This window comes from Oncorhynchus tshawytscha, linkage group LG01 (genome assembly GCF_018296145.1).
Source record: "Oncorhynchus tshawytscha isolate Ot180627B linkage group LG01, Otsh_v2.0, whole genome shotgun sequence".
Classification (NCBI taxonomy): Eukaryota; Metazoa; Chordata; class Actinopteri; order Salmoniformes; family Salmonidae; genus Oncorhynchus; species Oncorhynchus tshawytscha.
Genome location: NC_056429.1, coordinates 46,273,864 through 46,294,402, shown reverse-complemented (window position 1 = coordinate 46,294,402; position 20,539 = coordinate 46,273,864). Strand labels below are relative to the sequence as shown.

Here is a 20,539-nt window from a genome sequence, read left to right as displayed (position 1 = left end):
AACCAGAAGTGGAAGAGCGACGGGGTGGGGGGACCTCTTTAATAGGTTGACGCTCTCGCCTCTCTTGCTCTTTTTCACGTTGCCGCTCTTTTTCCCTCGCTCTCTCCAGCTCTCTATTCTTCTCTCTCTCCTGGTCTCTCCGCCTTTCTCTGGATAGCGAGAGGCTGCTTCTACTTCCTCGAATGGGAGAGGGGGATCGCCGAGACCTGAGGGACGAGAAAATAAATACACAAATTAAATAAACAATTTAGAATCCGGTTTGGCATTCTGAGGTCTTGGCAGATTTGAATTGAGTTATTATTGATTTATGTACGCAGGAAGTTGCCCCACTGTGTGTGATGTTTGATGTAGTGTGTAGTTGAGTTGTGTTTGATTTGTTGTGAATAGGTCCTGGTCGTACCTGTAGAGGGGACTGCGTCTTCTGGGGCTCCTCGACCTGCTCCTCCTGGCTCCTCTGTCTCTGGAGCAATCCCTCCCCCCTCTATCCCTCGCTCTCTGCCTCTCTCGGTTGTGCTCTAGCTCCCGGCTGCGGCTCCGCCGTGGTGCGTAGGCGCGAGTCGGGGAGCGGGTAGGAGGCGAGGCTCTCCGGGTGCTGGCTTGTCGTCGAGGGCTGGGGGTCCTGGTACTGCCGTGGGGGTGCGGCGAGGGGAGGGCCGCGGGACAACTGCTATTGCGGGGGCTTTTGGGGAGGGCGCCCTCTTCCTCTCCCATTCCTGCTCAGAGGGGCTGTGCCTCTCTGCCCTCCTGGCCTGGCTCTTCACCCCTCCCTCTCTCTCCTTCTCCCGCACCTTTTCTCTTTCCTCTTCAGTGGGGGCGTACCTCTCGCTTCTGCCTTGGGGGGCTCCTCTTCTGGGAGGAGAGGGTGGAGGGCTGGAGCTCTCTACCTCCGTTGGGCTGTACCTCTCCTGTCCCCTCCCTCGCTCCTTCTCTCTGTCTGTGGGGGAGCGTTCGGCAGCAGGGGGACGTTGGGCAGCAGGGGGCGGGTTTTCCCTTTCAGAGAGCATGACCCTGTCCCCTCCTCCCGTTCTCTCACATTCCTTCTCTCTCCCTATAGCTCTCTGTTCGTCACTCTCCGAAGCGCTCCCTCTGTCCCCATTGGCCACATACCTCTGGAAGGCGGCACCTACGGCGGGTGGAGCGATGAGGGAGGGGAGGGCTTTCTTCGCCAGGCTGCTCTTCACCATGGTTCCCTTTTTCTTCTCTTCCTCGTCGGAGGATGAAGAAGATGATGAGCCAGAGGAGGATGAGGAAGAACTGTCGCTGTCACTCCCGCTGCTACTGCTGCTGCTTTCCTTCGCTTTCTGCTTCTCCTTGTCTTGCTCTTTTTCCGACAGGCTTTGGTCTCTGTTCTCCCACCTGGTGTCCTCGTCAGTTTGTCTTTTTCGCTCCCTCTCGACTGTCCCCCTCTCCCCAATTCGCTCCACGGGGAGGTCTTCAGACAAACAGATAGACGGATGTTGTTGAGTAGAAGACAATCTGCCAGATCTCTCGCGCTCTCTCCCTCCATCTCGGTCTCGCTCCCTCTCTTTTTCCCTTTCACTCTCCTGCTTCCTCCGCTCATCTTGTTTCTGCCTCTCTTCATTCAATTCCCTCTCCCTCCCTTTACCCCTCTCCTCCGGTTTCCACTCGTTCTCTGTCCTTCCCTCACGCTCCCTTTCTTTCTGTCGTCCATTGGCGAGAGGTGATTGAGGGACAGGGGATGTGGAGTCGCGGGATGAGTTTCTACCCCTCCCTCCATCGCTTTTCCGACTAGGGAGAGGTCCTTTCTCATTCCCTCTCCCCCTCTCTCTGTCAGCTGGGGCTCGGGGGGGAACATTTCTTTCCTTTCCTCGCTCCCCCTCTCTACTCTTTGCTCCCTCTTTTTCTCGTGATGGAGACACAGAGGAGTCTCGTCTTTGTGGTTTGTCCTCCTTTCCGCTCCTCTGTTTCCTGGTGTCCGGTTGTTTCGGGGGTGGAGAGGGGGATGAAGAGTCGTCTCTGCTCCTCTGCAGCATTGTTCTCTGATTTCCTCTATCCTTCTCTCGCTCTCCACTTCTGGAGCGCCTGGCTTTCTCTCGTTCCAGTCGAGGAGGAGAGGGGGAAGAGGAGTCGTGTCTCTTTCTTGTAGGCTTCACTTTCTCACGCTCCTTCTCTCTTTTTTTCTCTTTGTCCTTCAGTCGCTCCTTCTCCTTTTCCTTGTTTGCCCTCGGTCGGCGTTCAGGGGAGCTGTGATACCTGGGAGATCTCTGAGAGGGAGAGAAGGAGGTAAGGAGAGTGAGGTGAGAGGGGAAAGGAGAATGAGTGAGAGTGCTGAAGGCCATTGATTATGCCGAATTGTCACAAAACAGGAGAGAAGGTTTTGAAATAGTAGAGATCTGATCACCGGACCAATCACAGGTGGTCTTACCACTCTGCCTCCTGGACGCTGTGGACTCCCGTCCTCACGACTACAACCCCTCCTGTCAGGAGCCAGCCCCCTTCTCCCTTCTTCTGCTCTCTTGACTGGCTGGTTCTGCTGCCTCTCTCTCAGCAGGGGAGGGGATTGGCTGATCAAATGGAGACAAGGCATGAGAGATAGAATAACAGCATGGGGTGCAACTCAAAACTCTGCCTTGACTTTTAAGTTCTTGAATGACTAGGAATTGAGTAACTGAGTAGGGTTGCACATTTTCAGTAACTTCAACGAGGATTTGTAGAAAACCTAGGAATTTAGGGGAAGTTACAACCCCAAATTGTGAGTCATGACCTCTGGTGACCCGGAAGTACCTGTGAGCAGAGCTTGAGGACCCACTCCTATGGCGCCGTGTCTTACCCTGGGGCGGAGTCTCATTTTCACTTCTCTTGCGTTTTTTCTTGGACGCCTGCTTCTCGTCTGAGGAGCTGAGAGGGAAAACAAACAAAGTATTTTAGTACACACACACACTATGAACCACTTTCTGTAGGACCCACCTGTCTTTGTCACCCTTTTTTTCTAGCCTGTCCCTAGAACAAAGTCTGTTCATTAAGCTGAAATGGGTAAAAGGCTCGCACACATCACACCGAACGTGAATCTAGCGTTTGTCTGTTGATCGTTCAGCATGCTTTGTTTTGGGGGGGAACGCCCGCTGTAGATGTAATTTTTTCACGTGATTCTCCACGTAAAAATCGGTAGGCAAATTACATTCAGAGGTGCTAAGTATGAGTCCTCGCTAGCAAACTAAAAGCTAGCACATCCCTTACATAAGAGGTTCTGATCCACTACAATTTAGATGTTCTGAAATAACAATACCAATGTTATGAAACTACGTTGGACAAGAAATCCATTCACCATCTGCAAAATGGAAAAAAATGGAAACCTTTTCTTTTTCCTCTTTTTAGTTTTCACCCGTGTAGGAGAGAGGGAGGGACTCTCTGAGCTGAAGAAGAGAGTAAAGTGATCTGTCAATCAAACAAGCTATGCATTATTTTTACGCATGCACACAAAATAGGACTTTCTCCCTTCCCTCACCTGTCTCTGTTCTTGTTTTTCTTCCTTTTCTTCTTCTTACGGCTCTGCTTTCGGGCTGGTGAGTCCGAGTCCTCTGACTCTTCTACCAGCCTGAGAGAGAGACGGAGGGGGAGAGAAAGAGATGGTAAGTAACAGATAAACAAAGGAAAATCAGAGTTACACAAATAAGTCTAGCTAGGAGAACCCCCCTCCCCTCGACTCACACGTATTTCTGCTGCTTCTCTTTCTCCAGCCTCTCCTGCTCCCTCTTCTCCTTCTCTCGCTCCTTGCGTTCTGGGTGGAAGGAGGAGCCGTCTACGTAGTCAGTGGCGATGCCGAACGCCGCCTTTAGCCGGTCGTTCTTCTGCTGATTGGCTGCAGCCAGGGCGTGAGTCTCTGTCGCCCTGAAGGAGGGGGACCATTGTTCAATAGGTCCTATTATTGTCACGCTTGGTTACTCCCCAAAGAGAGGAACAGTGGTGTTTCACCACCTTGTTCAATGGCCAGCAACTGTTGGAAGAGCCACGTCATCACGCAACAGACATCAGAGCGCACAACAGAACAGTGTACACTGTTATGAAATATTTGATTAAATCATTTTTTTTAAATCATAGCTAAAAGTTTGTATTACTACTGATTTCGTGATGCGATCAGCTTTTACGGCTGGGACCAAAAATGTGTGTCCCGGATTCCAGTTAGCTGCTAGCCATCATGAAAATGGAGCAGGCAAACGTTGGCCGTGCTAGCCCACCAGTGTTTCCATTCATGGCTTGGCGCAAATGCTTCAGGAGTGAGATGATTTCCACACAATCACAAGATGAAGATAAGGTGGAACTGGAAAATGGACAGGGATGTGTCTGCCCTAAATGCACCACCATCAAACATCTTAGGGAAGAGATCCTCCGGCTGTTAGCTCGGCTGCGAGAAAAGAAACATCTGCTTTCTAAGTACACCAACCTTAATGTAACCCAGGCAAACCAAATATGTTTTAAATGCCTCCTATAGCATATCTAATTATGAGTCGGGCGGCGTTGATCTGTCCCGATTAATTAGGGCCGATTTCAAGTTTTCATAACAATCGGAAATATTTAACTAGGCAAGTCAGTTAACTTTTTATGGCTGGAGGGGCAGTATTGAGTAGCTTGGATGAAAAGGTGCCCATTGTAAACAGCCAGCTCCTCAGTATCAGTTGCTAATATATGCATATTATTATTAGTATTGGATAGAAAACACTCTGGAGTTTCTAAAACTGTTTCAATTATGTCGGAGTATAATAGAACTCATATTGCAGGCAAAAACCTGAGAAATTCCACTTCCTGTTTGTATTTTTTCTGGGAGTGGCAGATTTTCAACCAAGCTCATTGAAATTACAGCGAGATATGGATGAGTTTTTACTTCCTACGCCTTCCACTAGATGTCAACAGTCAATAGAACTTTGTATAGAACTTAGAACTAATGTGAAGGGGGGTCGAATGAGACAGGAAATAGTCACCACTGCCACGAGTTGAACATGCTTTCACTATGCGCGTTCACAGGGGAAGGACCTGCGTTCCACCGGTCATCTGAAGTCATTCTAATTCTCCGGTTGGAACGTTATTCAAGATATATGTAAACAACATTCTAAAGATTGATTCAGTACATCGTTTGACATGTTTCTACTGACTGTTACGGAACTTTTGGACATTTCGTCACGTTATAGTGGACGCGCTTTGTGACTTTGGAATTGTTTACCAAACGCACTAACCAAAGTAGCGAATTGGACATAAAATAACTGACATTTTTGAACAAATCAAGCATTTATTGTGGACCTGGGATTCCTAGGACTGCATTCTGATGAAGTTCATCTCCAACATGGCGGCTAATTTGGCTTCTGTTCTGAGCTCTGTCTCAGATTATTGCATGGCTGGCTTTTTCCGTAAACCTTTTTTGAAATCTGACACAGCGGTTGCATTAAGGAGAGGTATATCTATAATTCCATGTGTATAACTTGTATTATCATCTACATTTATGATGAGTATTTCTGTTGAAACGATGTAGCTATGCAAAAATCACTTGATGTTTTTGGAAGTAGTGAATCTTAATAGCCAATGTAAACTCAGATTTTTTTTATATAAATATGAACTTTATCAAACAAAACATGCATGTATTGTGTAACATGAAGTCCTATGAATGTCATCTGATTAAGATAATTCAAGGTTAGTGATTAATTTTATCTCCATTTCTGTTTTTTGTGAATGCTATATTTTGCTGTAAAATGGCTGTGCTTATTGTGGTTTGGTGAGACCTAACATAATCGTTTGTAGTGCTTTTGCTGAAAAGCATATTCTTTGAAATCGGACACTTTGGTGGGATTAACAATGAGAATAGCTTTAAAATGGTATGAGACACATGTATGTTTAAGGAATGTTAATTTTGAGATTTTTGATGTTTTGAAAATTGCGCCATACACTTTGACTGGCTGTTGTCAAATCGCTCCCGTTAACGGGATTGCAGCCATAAGAAGTTTTTAAGAACACATTCTTATTTTCAATGACGGCCTAGGAACGGTGGGTTAACTGCCTTGTTCAGGGGCAGAACGACAGATTTTTACCTTGTCAGCTCAGGGATTCAATCTTGCAACTTTACGGTTAACTAGTCCAACGCTCCTCACAAGGAGCCCGCCTGTTACGCGAATGCAGTAAGAAGCCAAGGTAAGTTGCTAGCTAGCATTAAACTTATCTTATAAAAAACAATCAACAATCATAATCACTAGTTATAACTACACATGGTTGATGATATTACTAGTGTATCTATCGTGTCCTGAGTTGCATATAATCGATGCTGTGCGCATTCGCGAAAAAGGACTGTCGTTGCTCCAACATGTAACTAACCATAAACATCAATGTGGTTAAAATCAATACACAGAAGTATATTTTTAAACCTGCATATTTAGCTAACAGAAATCCAGGTTAGCAGGCAATATTAACCAGGTGAAATTGTGTCACTTCTCTTGCGTTCTTTGCACGCAGAGTCAAGGTATATGCAACAGTTTGTGCCGCCTGGCTCATTGTGAACTAATTTGCCAGAATGTTACGTAATTATGACATAACATTGAAGGTTGTGCAATGCAGCAAGAATATTTAGACTTAGGGATGCCATCCGTTAGATAAAATACAGAACAGTTTTGTATTTCACTGAAAGAATAAACGTTTTGTTTTCGAAATGATCGTTTCCGGATTCTACCATATTAATGACCTAAGGCTCGTATTTCTGTGTGTTATTATGTTATAATTAAGTCTATGATTTGATAGCGCAGTCTGACTGAGCGATGGTAGGCACCAGCAGGCTCGTAAGCATTCATTCAAACAGCACTTTCGTGCCTTTTGCCAGCAGCTCTTCGCAAGCACAGCGCTGTTTATGACTTCAAGCCTATCAACTTCCGAGATTAGGCTGGTGTAACCGATGTGAAATGGCTAGCCAGTTAGCGGGGTGAGCGCTAATAGCGCTTCAAACGTCACTTGCTCTGAGACTTGGAGTAGTTGTTACCCATGCAGAGCAAGGGGAACGCTGCTTCGAGGGTGGCTGTTGTCGATATGTTCCTGATTCGAGCCCAGGTAGGGGCGAGGAGAGGGATGGAAGCTATACTGTTACACTGGCAATACTATAGTGCCTATAAGAACATCCAATAGTCAAAAGGTATATGAAATACAAATGGTATAGAGAGAAATAGTCCTATAATAACTACAACCTAAAACTTCTTACCTGGGAATATTGAAGACTCATGTTAAAAGGAACCACCAGCTTTCATATGTTCTCATGTTCTGAGCAAGGAACTTAAACGTTAGCTTTCTTACATGGCATATAATTGCACTTTTACTTTCTTCTCCAACACTTTGTTTTTGCATTTTTTAATCCAAATTGAACATATTTCATTATTTATTTGAGGCTAAATTGATTTTATTGATGTATTATATTATGTTAAAATAAGTGTTCATTCAGTATCATTGTAATTGTCATTATTATAACAAAAAATAACACAAAAAAAAATATATATATAGTTGTTGTTTTTTATTGTTTTTTTTTTTTAAATCGGCAGATTAATCGTTATTGGCTTTTTTTGGTCCTCCAATAATTGGTATCGGCGTTGAAAAATCATAAATCGGTCGAGCTCTAGTTTAAACAACCTTCATTTTAGGAGTTTATCTTTACGACCCTCGCTGGCACAGGTTAGGTTAGATAATTCTCTGGCCCCCTCCCGAGCTACCGAAGGGGTTTGGAACTTTTCAGCCGACTCTTTGCCCTAAACGAGCACCTGAAGAAACTTTGCAATGACAAGAATGTCTTTTTGTGGGTGCAACCAGCACTTTTTAAAAGAGATATGATTACCCCTAAGCGCAGGGGTTCCAATTTCCAGCAACATTGCAAACTGTTTTAGAGACTGACAGATAGGGTCTGGTAGTACTCCAGTTGTCCCTGTTAGAATAAGCAATAGAGGACTTGGAAACCATATCAACTCCCATAGAAATAGCCACTTTGGTTATTGCGAGCAACCTAATTTATGTTCCTTTATCTGCTTTCCAGTGAGTTTATACAAACTCATCTCCTACAAGTCTGATAGATTGGAGACTGTTAGAAAACATGGCTGTAACGATAATTTGGTTGTTACTCCATTGGTTACCTCTAGGCAGATGGCCCAGGTGAAGAGTGGCCCATACATCTTAACTTCTCCTAGGGTAGGGGGCAGCATTTGGAATTTTGGATGAAAGGCATGCCCAAATTAAACTGCCTTCTACTCAGGCCCAGAAGATAGGATATGCATATAATTAGTAGATTTGGATAGAAAACACTAACAGTTTTCAAAACTGTTAAAATAATGTCTGAGTATAACAGAACTGATTTGACAGGCGAAAACCTGAGAAAAATCCATTCTGGAAGTAAGACATTTTTTTTGGTGCAGTTCTCTATTTAATGCCATTACAGTATCCATTGACTTAGGACTCAAATTGCAGTTCCTATGCCTTCCACCTGATGGCATCGGTCTTTAGAAATTGTTTCAGGCTTGTATTCTGAAAAATGAGGGAGTAAGAGCAGTCTGAATGAGTGGACTCTGCCGTGTCAGAGCTTTTTCATGCGCGCGACCAGAGAGAGTGCCTTTCTTGTTTACCTTTTATATTGACAACGTTATTGTCCGGTTGAAATATTATAGGTTATTTAGGCAAAAAAACAACCTGAGGATTGAATATAAACATCGTTTGACTTTACGGATACAATTTGGATTTTTTGTCTGCCTGTTGTGACTGCGTTTGAGCCTGTGGATTACTGAAGAAAACGCGAGAACAAAACGGTTTTCGGATATAAAGAGAGACTATCGAACAAAAGGAACATTTATTGAATAAATTAATGTCTTCTGAGTGCAAACATATGAAGATCATCAAAGGTAAGTGATTAATTCTCTCTCTGACTTGTGTAACTCTTCAACTTGGCTGGTTACTGTTTGTAATAATTTGTCTGCTGGGCTATGTTCTCAAATAATTGTAAGGTATGCTTTCGCCGTAAAGCATTTTTGAAATATGACACCGTGATTGGATTCACAAGAAGTTAATCTTTAAACCAATGTAAAATAGTTGTATCTTTTCTGAAATGTAATAATGAGTATTTTTGTATTTGGCGCTCTGCACACTCACTGGATGTTGGCCAGGTGGGACGCTAGCGTCCCACATACCCTAGAGCGGTTAAATGCAATCACTAGTAAAACCTCTCTCGTGAATAACCTCATTACATTACTGACCGCAAAGTTGATTGCAATGTTACTCACTGAAACATGGCCGTCGACTGTAGTGCTGCTCTTATTGAAGCTTCCCCCCCAGACTACAGCTTTTCATACTCTATCAGAAAAGGGAAAAAGGGTGGAGACAGCATCTATTTTCACTAATGCTCTCAGCTGTAAGGACATTTCATTTGGCGACTTTGGGTCTTTCGAGCAGCATGCTATACTGTTTAAATTTTAGCCACCAGTGCTGGCCATAACCCTGTGTAGGCCACCAAAGTACTGCCCCACTTTCTTTACCGATTTCTCTGTACTATTGTCCTTGAAAACTATGATAAAATCATTGTGTTGGGTGATTTTAATATTCATGTTGAAAAAGCTGACGAAGGCCGTGAGGCCGATATGTAAAGCTTATTAACCTTTTTCAGCTAGGGGGCACTATTTTTATGTTTGGAACAATAACGTTCCCAAAGTAAACGGCCTATTTCTCAGGCCCATATGCTAGAATTGACAGATTAGGATAGAAAACACTAAAGTTTCCAAAACTGCCAAAATATTGTCTGTGAGTATAACAGAACTGATATTGCAGGCGAAAACCTGAGGAAAATCACACCAGGAAGTGGCTTCTATTTTGAAAGCTCCATGTTCCATAGCCTGCCTTCGCTCCATTTAAAGGGATATCAACTAGATTCCTTTTCCTATCGCTTCCTCAAGGTGTCAACAGTCTTTAGACAGTTTCAGGCTTTTATTTTGAAAGATGAGCGAGAAAGATAACATTGCGTCAGTGGATAGCTGAGTGTTCGCATGAGTTTTGCTTCCGCAACACAGTGGGGCAGCCATTGACTCTCCCTCTCCTACTGAAAAAGAGATATATATAATCGATAATATATCAACGTTTGACATGTTTCTGTGGACATTACAGATACTATTTGGAATTTTCGTCTGTGTTGTAGTGACCGCTCGAGCCTATGGATTTCTGAACATAACGCGCCAAACAAACTGAGGTATTTTGGATATAAAAATAATCTTTATGGAACAAAATAACATTTATTGTGTAACTGGGAGTCTCGTGAGTGAAAACATCCAAAGATCAAAGGTAAGCGATTAATAAGCGATTAATTTGATTGCTTTCTGATTTGTGACCAAGCTACTTTGACGCTAGGTGTTCATAATGTTTTGTCTAGTGATTGATAAACTTACAAACGCTTGGATTGCTTTCGCTGTAAAGCATATTTTCTAAATCTGACACGACAGGTGGATTAACAAAAAACTAAACTGTGTTTTGCTATATTGCACTTGTGATTTCATGAATATAAATATTTTTAGTAATATTATTTGAATGTGGCACTCTGCAATTCAGCGGTTGTTGATGACAATTATCCCGCTAACGGGATGGGTTGCGTCAAGAAGTTAAAGAGCATTGATACTATCAAGAGCAGTGTTCGAGTTTCATCTTTTCTCTCATTTTATTCAACTGTTACCATGCCCCTGCAAAAAAGATAGCTCCGATGTGTGAGTGCTTTTTGAATAATCATGTTGACAAAGAGCGACTCCAAGGATATTGAATTTCTGAATCTTTTGAGCTTTATGGACTTCATGCAACATGCTACTGGGCCGACCGATAACCGCAGCCATACTCTGGACCTGATTATTACCAAGGAGCGTTCTATTGACATATCCTCGATTGTTGACGTTGCTTCAGCTGACTACCTTGTTGCCCATAACAGAGTAATGCTGAACGCATTATTAAGAAACGCTTTAAGATTTTATTGAGTGTATAAACAATACTCCACCTATTCTGCCTTCCTCTTGTGATGATTTAGTTGACAACTTTAATAGAAAATTAAGGGCAACCATTGATGCCATAGCTCAAAAGAAAAGTTGAAAAGGGTCACATCCAACTGGAGAGCCCCCTGGATGATTAAGGAAACTAATACATTTAAGAGAATTTGCAGAAAGGCAGAGCAGAAGTGGAGAAAGTCAAAGTTGCAGGTCCATTATGATATTCTGAGAGAGCAACTTGGCATATATAACAAGGCAATTAACAATGCCAGTTGAGGAAACTTTTCTAACTTGATAACTGAATCAGAATAAATTCGAGACTGCTCTTCTCGACCAGGTGGCCTGATAAATCATATATGAAGTTTCTTCCACATCGAAATGTGATGAGTTTGCGGCATATTTCAGAAATAAGATAAACAGTCTGGGTATCAGTCAGGCAAGACCTGATAAAAAGTTTGATAATAAACATCCCTTTTTCAGGACCCTGTCTTTCAAAGATATTTGGACTTTTACAAATTAACTTCACAGATCTTCATTGTAAGGGGTTTAAACACCGTTTCCCATGCTTGTTCAATGAACCATAAACAATTAACGACCGTTCCACAGGTGCATGTTCATTAACCTCTCTGGGATATGTGGGACGGTAGCGTTCCACCCGGCCAACATCCATTGAAAATTCAGAGCTCCAAATTCAAATAAATTACTATAAAAATTCAACTGAAATCACACATTCAATATACCAAATTAAAGCTAAATCCAGCCAACGTGTCAGATTTCAAAAATGCTTTACGGCAAAAGCAAACGATGCTATTATCTCAGGATAGCACCCCAGTAAACAAAGAGAGAAAATCATATTTCAACCCTGCAGGCACGACACAAAACGCAGAAATAAAAATATAATTAATGCCTTACCTTTGAAGATCTTCTTGTGTTGGCACTCCAATATGTGCCATAAACATCACAAATGGTCCTTTTGTTCGATTAATTCCGTCGATATATATCCAAAATGTCCATTTATTTGGTGCGTTTGATCCAGAAAAACACAGGTTCCAACTTGCGCAACGTGACTACAAAATATCTCAAAAGTTACCTGCAAGCATTGTCCAAAATACTTTAGTAATACAACTTTAGGTATTTTGTTTTAACGTAAATAATCGATAAAATTGAAGACGGGATATACTGTGTTCAATACCGGAAGAAAACAAAGTGGAGCGTGCTTTCAGGTCACGCGCCTCTAACAAAGAGTACACATCCCTCGAGCCTCATTCTGAACAGTGTTACTTCATTTCTCAAAGGAAAAACCTCAACCAATTTCTCATTGAAAAGAGAGTGACCTCAAAAACAACAAAAAAATCTGAGCGATTTAAAAAAAAAATTTTTATATATATTTTTTCTCCTCAGGGTTTCGCCTGCCAAATAAGTTCTGTTATACTCACAGACATGATTCAAACAGTTTTAGAAACTTCAGAATGTTCTCTATACACATCTAGTAATAATATGCATATCTTAGCTTCTGGGTCCGAATAGCAGACCGTTTACTTTGGACACGCTTTTCATCTGGATGTGAAAATACTGTCCCCTGTCCCAAAGAAGTTCATCTTAAGCCTACCCCCTACTTTTTCGAACATTCTGTTAAAAATCGCGCAACATTTTGCCGTCCTGCTACTCATGCCAGGAATATAGTATATGCATATGATTAGTATGTGTGTATAGAAAACACTCTAACGTTTCTAAAACTGGTTCAATCACGGCTGTGACTAGTACAGAACGTCTGTTTCATCGAAAAGCGCAGGAAAATCTGATCACTGGAAATGGAAAAAAAAAATATCCATGCGCCACTTCAACCCATTGTTAAAGGTGAACCGTATTAAATGAGCCGAGGTTGCAGTACCTACAGCTTCCACAGGATGTATAGAGTCTTCTCATTTGATTCGGATTTGATTCTTGGTAGAACCGACCAAAGGGAACCGATTCCCTCCGACCACCAACTTGATGTATTGGCCCGGTGTTTTTCCGGACATTTTTTCCAGACGACCAGCTATCGAATTTACATCGCCTCCTGATGATTTTTATCGCTTATTAACGTGTACTAATACCTAAAGTTGCATTAGAAAGGTATTTCGAAGTGTTTTGTGAAAGTTTATCGTCGACTTTTTAACTTTAAAAAAAATGACGTTACGTTATGAAACGCTATTTTTTTCCGTTTATCACACAGTCTTCATAGATCGATATCTAGGCTATATATGGACCGATTTAATCGAAAAAAAGACCCAGTATTGATTATGGGACATCAAGGAGTGCCAACAAAGAAGATGGTCAAAGGTAATGAATGTTTTATATTTTATTGTGCGGTTTGTGTAGCGCCGACTATGCTAATTCTTTTGTTTACATCCCCTACGGGTCTTTTGGGGTGTTACATGCTATCAGATAATAGCTTCTCATGCTTTCGCCGAAAAGCATTTTAAAAATCTGACTTGGTGCCTGGATTCACAACGAGTGTAGCTTTAATTCAATACCAAGCATGTGTATTTTAATGAACGTTTGCGTTTTAACTAATACTATTAGCGTTTAGCGTAGCGCATTTGCATTTCCAGAGCTCTAGTTGGGACGTCTGCGTCTCAAGTAGGATCAAGAGGTTAAGACACTAACAGCTTACAGACAGTAGGCAATTAAGGTCACAGTTATGAAAACGTAGGACACTAAATAGGTCTTTCTACTGACTCTGAAAAACACCAAAAGAAAGATGCCCAGGGTCCCTGCTCATCTACGTGAACGTGCCATAGGCATGCTGCAAGGAGGCATGAGGACTGCAGATGTGGCCAGGGCAATAAATTACAACGTCCGTACTGTGAAACGCCTAAGACAGAGCTACAGGGAAACAGGACGGACAGCTGATCGTCCTCACAGTGGCAGACCACGTGTAAAAACACCTGCACAGGATCGGTACATCCGAACATCACACATGCGGGACAGGTACAGGATTGCAACAACAACTGCCCGAGTTACACCAGGAACGCACAATCCCTCCATCAGTGCTGACTGTCCGCAATAGGCTGAGAGAGGCTGGAGTGAGGGCTTGTAGGCCTGTTGTAAGGCAGGTCCTAACCAGACATCACCGGCAAAAACGTCACCTATGGGCACAAACCCACCGTCGCTGGACCAGACAGGACTGGCAAAAATTGCTCTTCACTGACGAGTCACGGTTTTGTCTCACCAGGGGTGATGGTCGGATTCGCATTTATCGTCAAAGGAATGAGCGCTACACTGAGGCCTGTACTCTGGAGCGGGATCGATTTGGAGGTGGAGAGTGTCAATGTCTGGTGTGTCACAGCATCATCGGACTGAGCTTGTTATCATTGCAGGCAATCTCAATGATGTGCGTTACAGGGAAGACATCCTCCCTCATGTGGTACCCTTCCTGCAGGCTCATTCTGACATGACCCTCCAGCATGACAATGCCACCAGCCATACTGCTCGTTCTGTGCGTGATTTCCTGCAAGACAGGAATGCCAGTGTTCTGCCATGGCCAGCGAAGAGCCCGGATCTCAATCCCATTGAGTACATCTGGGACCTGTTGGATCAGAGGGCTTGGGCCCTTCCCCCCAGAAATGTCCGGGAACTTGCAGGTGCCTTGATGGAAGAGTGGGCTAACATCTCACAGCAAGGACTGGCAAATCTGGTGCAGTCCATGAGGAGGAGATGGACTGCAGTACTTAATGCAGCTGGTGGCCACACCAGATACTGACTGTTACTTTTGATTTTGACCCCCCCTGTTCAGGGACACATTATCCAATTTCCGTGGAACTTCTTCAGTTTATGTCTTAGTTGTTGAGGACGTTTTTTGTTGTTGCCGAGTTTACATATCACTTGGCAGCGTTCCACAAGGTTTGATTTTGGGTCCGGTCCGACTATCTATCTATCTAAAACCCCTTGGCAGCATTATCAGAAAGCACAGCATTGATTTCCACTGCTACGCAGACTAGACAACTTTCCATTTGTGTCACCCGAGGACTTTAGCTCCAAGACAAGACAGAGGTATGTATTTTTGGAGCCAAAGCACAGAATGTATCTGGTTGCACATTTTCTTTCAGGGGCAATAAAGGTAATACACCAGGTAAAAAACCTTGGTGTTATTTTCAATTGTTCTCAATTTCAAATCACACAATATACATATAATATTTTTTTTACCACCTGAGGAACAGTGCCAAGGTGCGGCTATTTCTCTTTCAGGCTGATACAGAGACACAATTCATGCTTTTATTACAAGCAGGCTTGACAACTGTAATGTCTGATCTACCCAAGAAAGCCATTGGTCAACTGTAAAACACACAGAATGCTGCTGCACGGGTACTGACTGAGACCAAATTGAGAGCACACATTACACCGGTTTTAAGGTCTCTGCAATGACTGCCTGTGAGTTTGAAAACACATTTTAAGATGAAGATTTTTTTTATCAATCCATGACTGTTGTTACGGATACAGTTATCCTGTGTGTGTGTGTATCCTGTGTGTGTGTTTCTTTTCTCTCCTTCTCCCCTCACAGGTGAAAATCATCACTCCCCAATCAGTCAACAATCAATCATCAATCAGAAGACACACCTCCTCCTATTTCCTACCCTATCACAGTTCCTTCCCCATGGTTTAAAAACCCCATCATTTGTTTGCTCTAGAGCTCAATCTCTCTGTAAATGCCATGTCTGTAGGTCTCTGTGTTTCACTCTCGCTTTGTGTCTTAACCTCTCTTTTGTTTGAGCACCTCCATAGCACTTTGTCATCACCTGTGAGTATTGTTTTTGGTTATGGTGTTTGTTTGTTGCTGGTGGGAAAAGGGGGAAACCAAGACAAGTCGCCCATGGGCATACACTACCCGTAGGTGAACTTTGTTAAATACACTAGTTAGAACTGGGCGGACCACCCACTGTATTTTTGGTTAGTTAGCTGTTGTTAAAGTAGGCTAGTCTAGCTTAGGGGTGTTTTTGTATATTTATTGTTTCTTTCCTTGGGTCCAGCTCAGCCCCTTTTTCTGCTCCCCCCCATTACCGTGTGTTCATAAATAAACCTGGAGTTTGACGGTAGATTTCTGTTGTCGTGGTTATTTCGTTCACACTTTTACTTTGTCACAATAATAATTTGCATGAGTTATGTTACGGGTCTCATTACCATCCCCCCTAGACTGTCGGGCCAAAAGGGATTCGTAACAACTGTGCACCCCAATACATGTCAGACATGCTTTTAAGTTAGGTTTTTAACAATCCCAAAGCCTAGGACCAAGAGGCATGACCAGGCAGCCTTTAGTTACTATGCCACCAGCCATTAGAATAGCCTGCCTGAGAACCTGAGGCGGTTGAAACGTTTGACATTTTAAAAAGAGTTTTTATTTTTTTTTATTTTTTATATTTAGCTTTACTTTCCTTAGGGTGCTTTTTAGTCATTCAGTTTTTAGTTATTTGTTGTATTTTAATTTGTTTAGTAAATATTTCCGTTTTTATTTTCATTGCTTTTCTTAGTTTTTCCCTTGCCTGAAATGTTCCGTATAAATAAAGCATGATTGTAGTTAATTTAAAAGTTTGTGCAGCCATGTGGTTGTCTGCAGTAGAAATGTCACTAGTCCGTAGTGCTCACACTACTCTATAGTGATCTGTGGTGGTGTGTACTTACGATGGTCTCTCGGTAGGGGCTGAAGGCGACTCCTGCTTCTCCTGCAGCATCATGCGGAAGCTGTTCACCTTCTCTTCAATCTCCTCAGCTGAGTACCTGTCAACACACACGGCTCAGCAGTTAAGACACTGAACGCTCTCCTTCAGCACCCCATATCTTCACCCTTTCTCTCCAAATCTCTGTCCCCCACATCCCCTTCTGAGGGGATTTGATTAAAATGGCCCGCCTGCCTGGAGTTTGCACTGGGCGAAAAGTGATTGCATTCGTTTTGGAACCGAGCTGCTTCCCGGGCTTGAACCAGGGGCCCCGCTCTGGCCAACTTCGCCTCCCCCAAAAAAGTGACGTTGGTTAAGCATGTGGAGTAATGTTTAGGATTCTGTGTTCGCATACGAAAGTGATTGCTTCATCTGCCTTCCCAATGGAAACTAGTTTGAAAATGTGAACATATATTTTATATTTATAAACAACTCAACATGCTGCATTGTTGACAATATGACAGAGTGGTGCAGATTACCGTTCAATTTGGGCAGGGCACACCTACCTCACCAGCTTTGTCCGGTCACGTGACAGGCCATAGCCCCGTGCAACCCAGGCCAGCTTAATTAAATCCCCTCTCCACCCCACCCCCTGTCTGCCCCTCCCTCACCTATCCACCCATCCCTCGCTCTCTCTCACCCCTGCTCTTCCATCATGTCCTGCAGCTCTGCACACTTGACCTCCAGCTGCCTCTTTCTCTGGTGCTCCAGGATCTCTGCGTTGGGCTGACGGTTCAGCTGGCTCTCCAGCCTCTCACGGTCCTTCTCGTCCCGCTCGCCACCGCGCTCGTCCCGTGGACGCTTTGCACGCACGCTCGACAGGTTACGCTGCACATAGCCGTTAGTGCCGCTGCCTCGCGGCGTGGTCAGGCCAATGCCGTTGTACATAGCTCCTCTGTGGACCGGGAGGGGAAAAGGACAAAGGTCAGATAAGTGTGAGTATTAAAATGATTGGAACTGGAATGGTTGAGGGTAGTAGGCCTATTAGTCAGACCCGAACAAAACAAACAGCCTACAACCAGGTCACAAAAATCAACCACGTTAGGCTGGCAGACCAGGGTTGGGGTCAATTTAGGAAGTAAAATGAAAATATTAATTGACCACGACGCTGCTGTAAAAAAATGTTGGTCATAGTATCTTAAGCCATGCACTATGGAGTTAGGCATGCCAATAAATACTAAAATGGGAGTGTATTGGGTAGGTACAATGCACAAATAGGTAATTATAATAACCCTCCCCTATAAACCATATTGATGATATAGAAGAGATTCCAAACTAGGCCACACTGTCAAACACAGCTTATAAATAAATAAACTAGTTGGCAAGGTTGGGGTCAATGTTTTAATTCAGGAAGTAAACGACAATTTCAATTCTCCCAAATGCTTATCTATGATAAACATTTGGGATTTGAAATTATGTTTACTTCTTAAATAAAACAGATTGCTAGCTAACGTTGCAACAGCTACCTTAGTAGAACAGAATATAGTCACCGATAGCTAGCTAAGGTTTAGTAAAAAAAAAAAAGTGACCTGCCTTTGAACCCGACAATTTCTAGGTAACCAACTAACTAGCTAGCTACTATAACGTACCATACCACAACACTTCGCAGCAGGAAAGGGAAACAAGCCTAGCTAGCTATAGTAGTATGAGATGTATCAGAAACTGAGATAGCTAGCTAGCTTCTTTAGCTACGCACTAAACTATTAGTAGGGACAAATGACCGGCTACGGTAGTTCGTCTACAATGAAATCGCTAGCGAAATAACTAACGTCAGCGGGCATTACGTCGAAATTAAACTGTTAACGGTACCTGACTAGCTTGTTACTACACTTAAAGATGACGACGTTGACACACACTTCTTGTGCGAGCCCTACCCCTCAGTGATCGAACCCGAGGCTTAACGAGCCCCCTGCCTTACGGGCCAAACTTTGGCCCAAATCGGCCTTCTATTATAGGCTAGTTAGCAACTAGCGTAGCTAGCTACCGTGCGCTGTAGACTTGTGGAATGCATCAAAAACAATATACGTTTTCTGACATTATTTGGACAGCAGTCAGGTCATTGTATCTTTTTTTTGTCAGCTAGCTAACGTTAGATATCGAAATATTTTATCCCCGCATGGTAGCTGGCAACTATTAAGCCAATTTAGCATACCAACCAAATAGCGAACGTTACCTCTGAGATCCCCGCGAACGGAGACGATGAAGGGAAGCAAATACACTGGCAAAAGCCTAAATAAAACGACAACAGAAACAAAAAGAAATCTACTTCTAGTACGTGTTCTTAAAACAAACACCTAATGCCTGCTGATATCGTCACTGGCTGAACATCGGGGGGAAACCATGCATGATGATGGCGACCCCAGACTCCGCGTCTAAACTACATTTCCCATGTTTCCCATTAATAATTTTCTTCTTCAAAGTTTTATGGCCGACTACACCTATTGGTGTATAAACTTTTCACCTTGTTGACTTGATGCCACAAGTAACAACAACTCTGAGTATGAGTTTATCTGCTGTATGAGTAGCCTAATGTGAAGACATATTGTCCATGCCATGAATGACAGCCCCCTTGTATTTTCAGGTTCTTGTTCATTTAAAGGCACAATCTGTAATTCCTTCCACCTTGTTTACAATAAGGTACATTTATTTAACCTTTATTGAACTAAACAAGTCAGTTAAGAACTAATTCAAATTTAAACCGACGGCCTTACCCCAGCCAAAACCTAACGACGCTTTGGCCAATTGTGCGCCGCCCTATGGGACTCCCAATCACGGCCGGTTACAGCCTGGAATCAGGGTCTGTAGTGACACCTCTAGCACTGAGATGCAGCGTCTTAGACCGCTGCGTCACTCAGGAGCCCAATGATGGGGCTGCAGAAATTACACCTATGCTGTCTGTAGAAAAGGCCCATGGAGTTGGTGGAATAATCCTTTGAAAATGCCAGTGAAGACACTTGCCAGCTGGTCAGCGCATGCGTTATGGTAATCCAGGTCCCATTAATAGAATAATCTCGAACGGAGCTCTCGTCTTTTCCTCTTCTCAGTGTCAGGGATTAGGGCCTGGTCCCGGTTGAGCAGTATGTCCTTCGCTGCCGAGATTAGTGATCATTGTTCTGATGTCCAGGAGCTCTTTTCGGTCATAGGAAATGATGACAGAAGCATTATGTACAAAAAAAGTTGAGATCAATGCAAAATAAACACAAAATAGCATAATTAGTCAGGATCCCGTAAAACAGCCGCTATACATGCCAGCGCCATTCCCTTAGTTACACCAGCCTGGGTCCCTGTCTTTCAGAGGTCTGTACATTCCCACACGGTTCCACCTCGGTGAAAGAAAACAATCATCACCCCTCTTTCCCAAAAGCCTTCTCCCAAAGAAAACAAAGACTGTATACCTGTTGCTCTGTCCTCCATTGTAATGAATTGTCTTGAAAAGATCATGGTGTGTTAGCTTCACTCAGACTAAACACACTGTTGGACCTGTATCAGTTTTCTTACAAATACAAGCGTGGCACTGATGATGCAATCTTCAGCATAGTGCATCTCATCCTGCAACATCTGGAGAACCCCAAGGTTGCTATTTGTGAATTTTAGTTCAGCATTTAACATCTTGCAGTCACACATCCTCTTCAGTAAACTCAGACAGATGTCAGTCAAACCCTATACCATCAGGTGGTATCACTCATTTCTGACCAACTGGAGCCGAAGGTCATTGAGGTGCCCCCCAAAGGCTGAGAGTTCACCCATCCTATTCACACAGTATACAAATGAATGTACAAGTAGACACCCTGATAACTATATTGTGGACAATATATACTATACTAATATATACGATAATATATCTGATAATATTGCCATTCTCTGTCTAATTTA

General features: G+C 43.2%; 1 protein-coding gene across 5 annotated transcripts; it reads right to left on the bottom strand.

The window, feature by feature from the left end:
• Nucleotides 1-85: 85 nt before the first annotated feature.
• On the bottom strand, nt 86-19,097 carry LOC112261718 (serine/arginine repetitive matrix protein 2). 5 transcript variants are annotated; one of them, XM_042322033.1, is made up of 10 exons: nt 18,961-19,097; nt 17,307-17,561; nt 16,632-16,727; nt 3,670-3,849; nt 3,467-3,556; nt 3,315-3,374; nt 2,746-2,859; nt 2,387-2,525; nt 401-2,225; nt 86-206 (listed from the first exon to the last, which is right to left on the bottom strand). In XM_042322033.1, the coding sequence occupies exons 2-9, from the start codon at nt 17,552-17,554 to the stop codon at nt 516-518; spliced, it is 2,637 nt and encodes an 878-aa protein (XP_042177967.1). In that variant the 5' UTR covers nt 17,555-17,561; nt 18,961-19,097; the 3' UTR covers nt 86-206; nt 401-515. The 5 variants fall into 5 exon arrangements, with proteins under 5 accessions (XP_042177967.1, XP_042177963.1, XP_024293072.2 ...); XM_042322029.1 differs by having other exon boundaries at nt 18,823-19,059; XM_024437304.2 differs by having other exon boundaries at nt 18,840-19,059.
• Nucleotides 19,098-20,539: the final 1,442 nt, after the last annotated feature.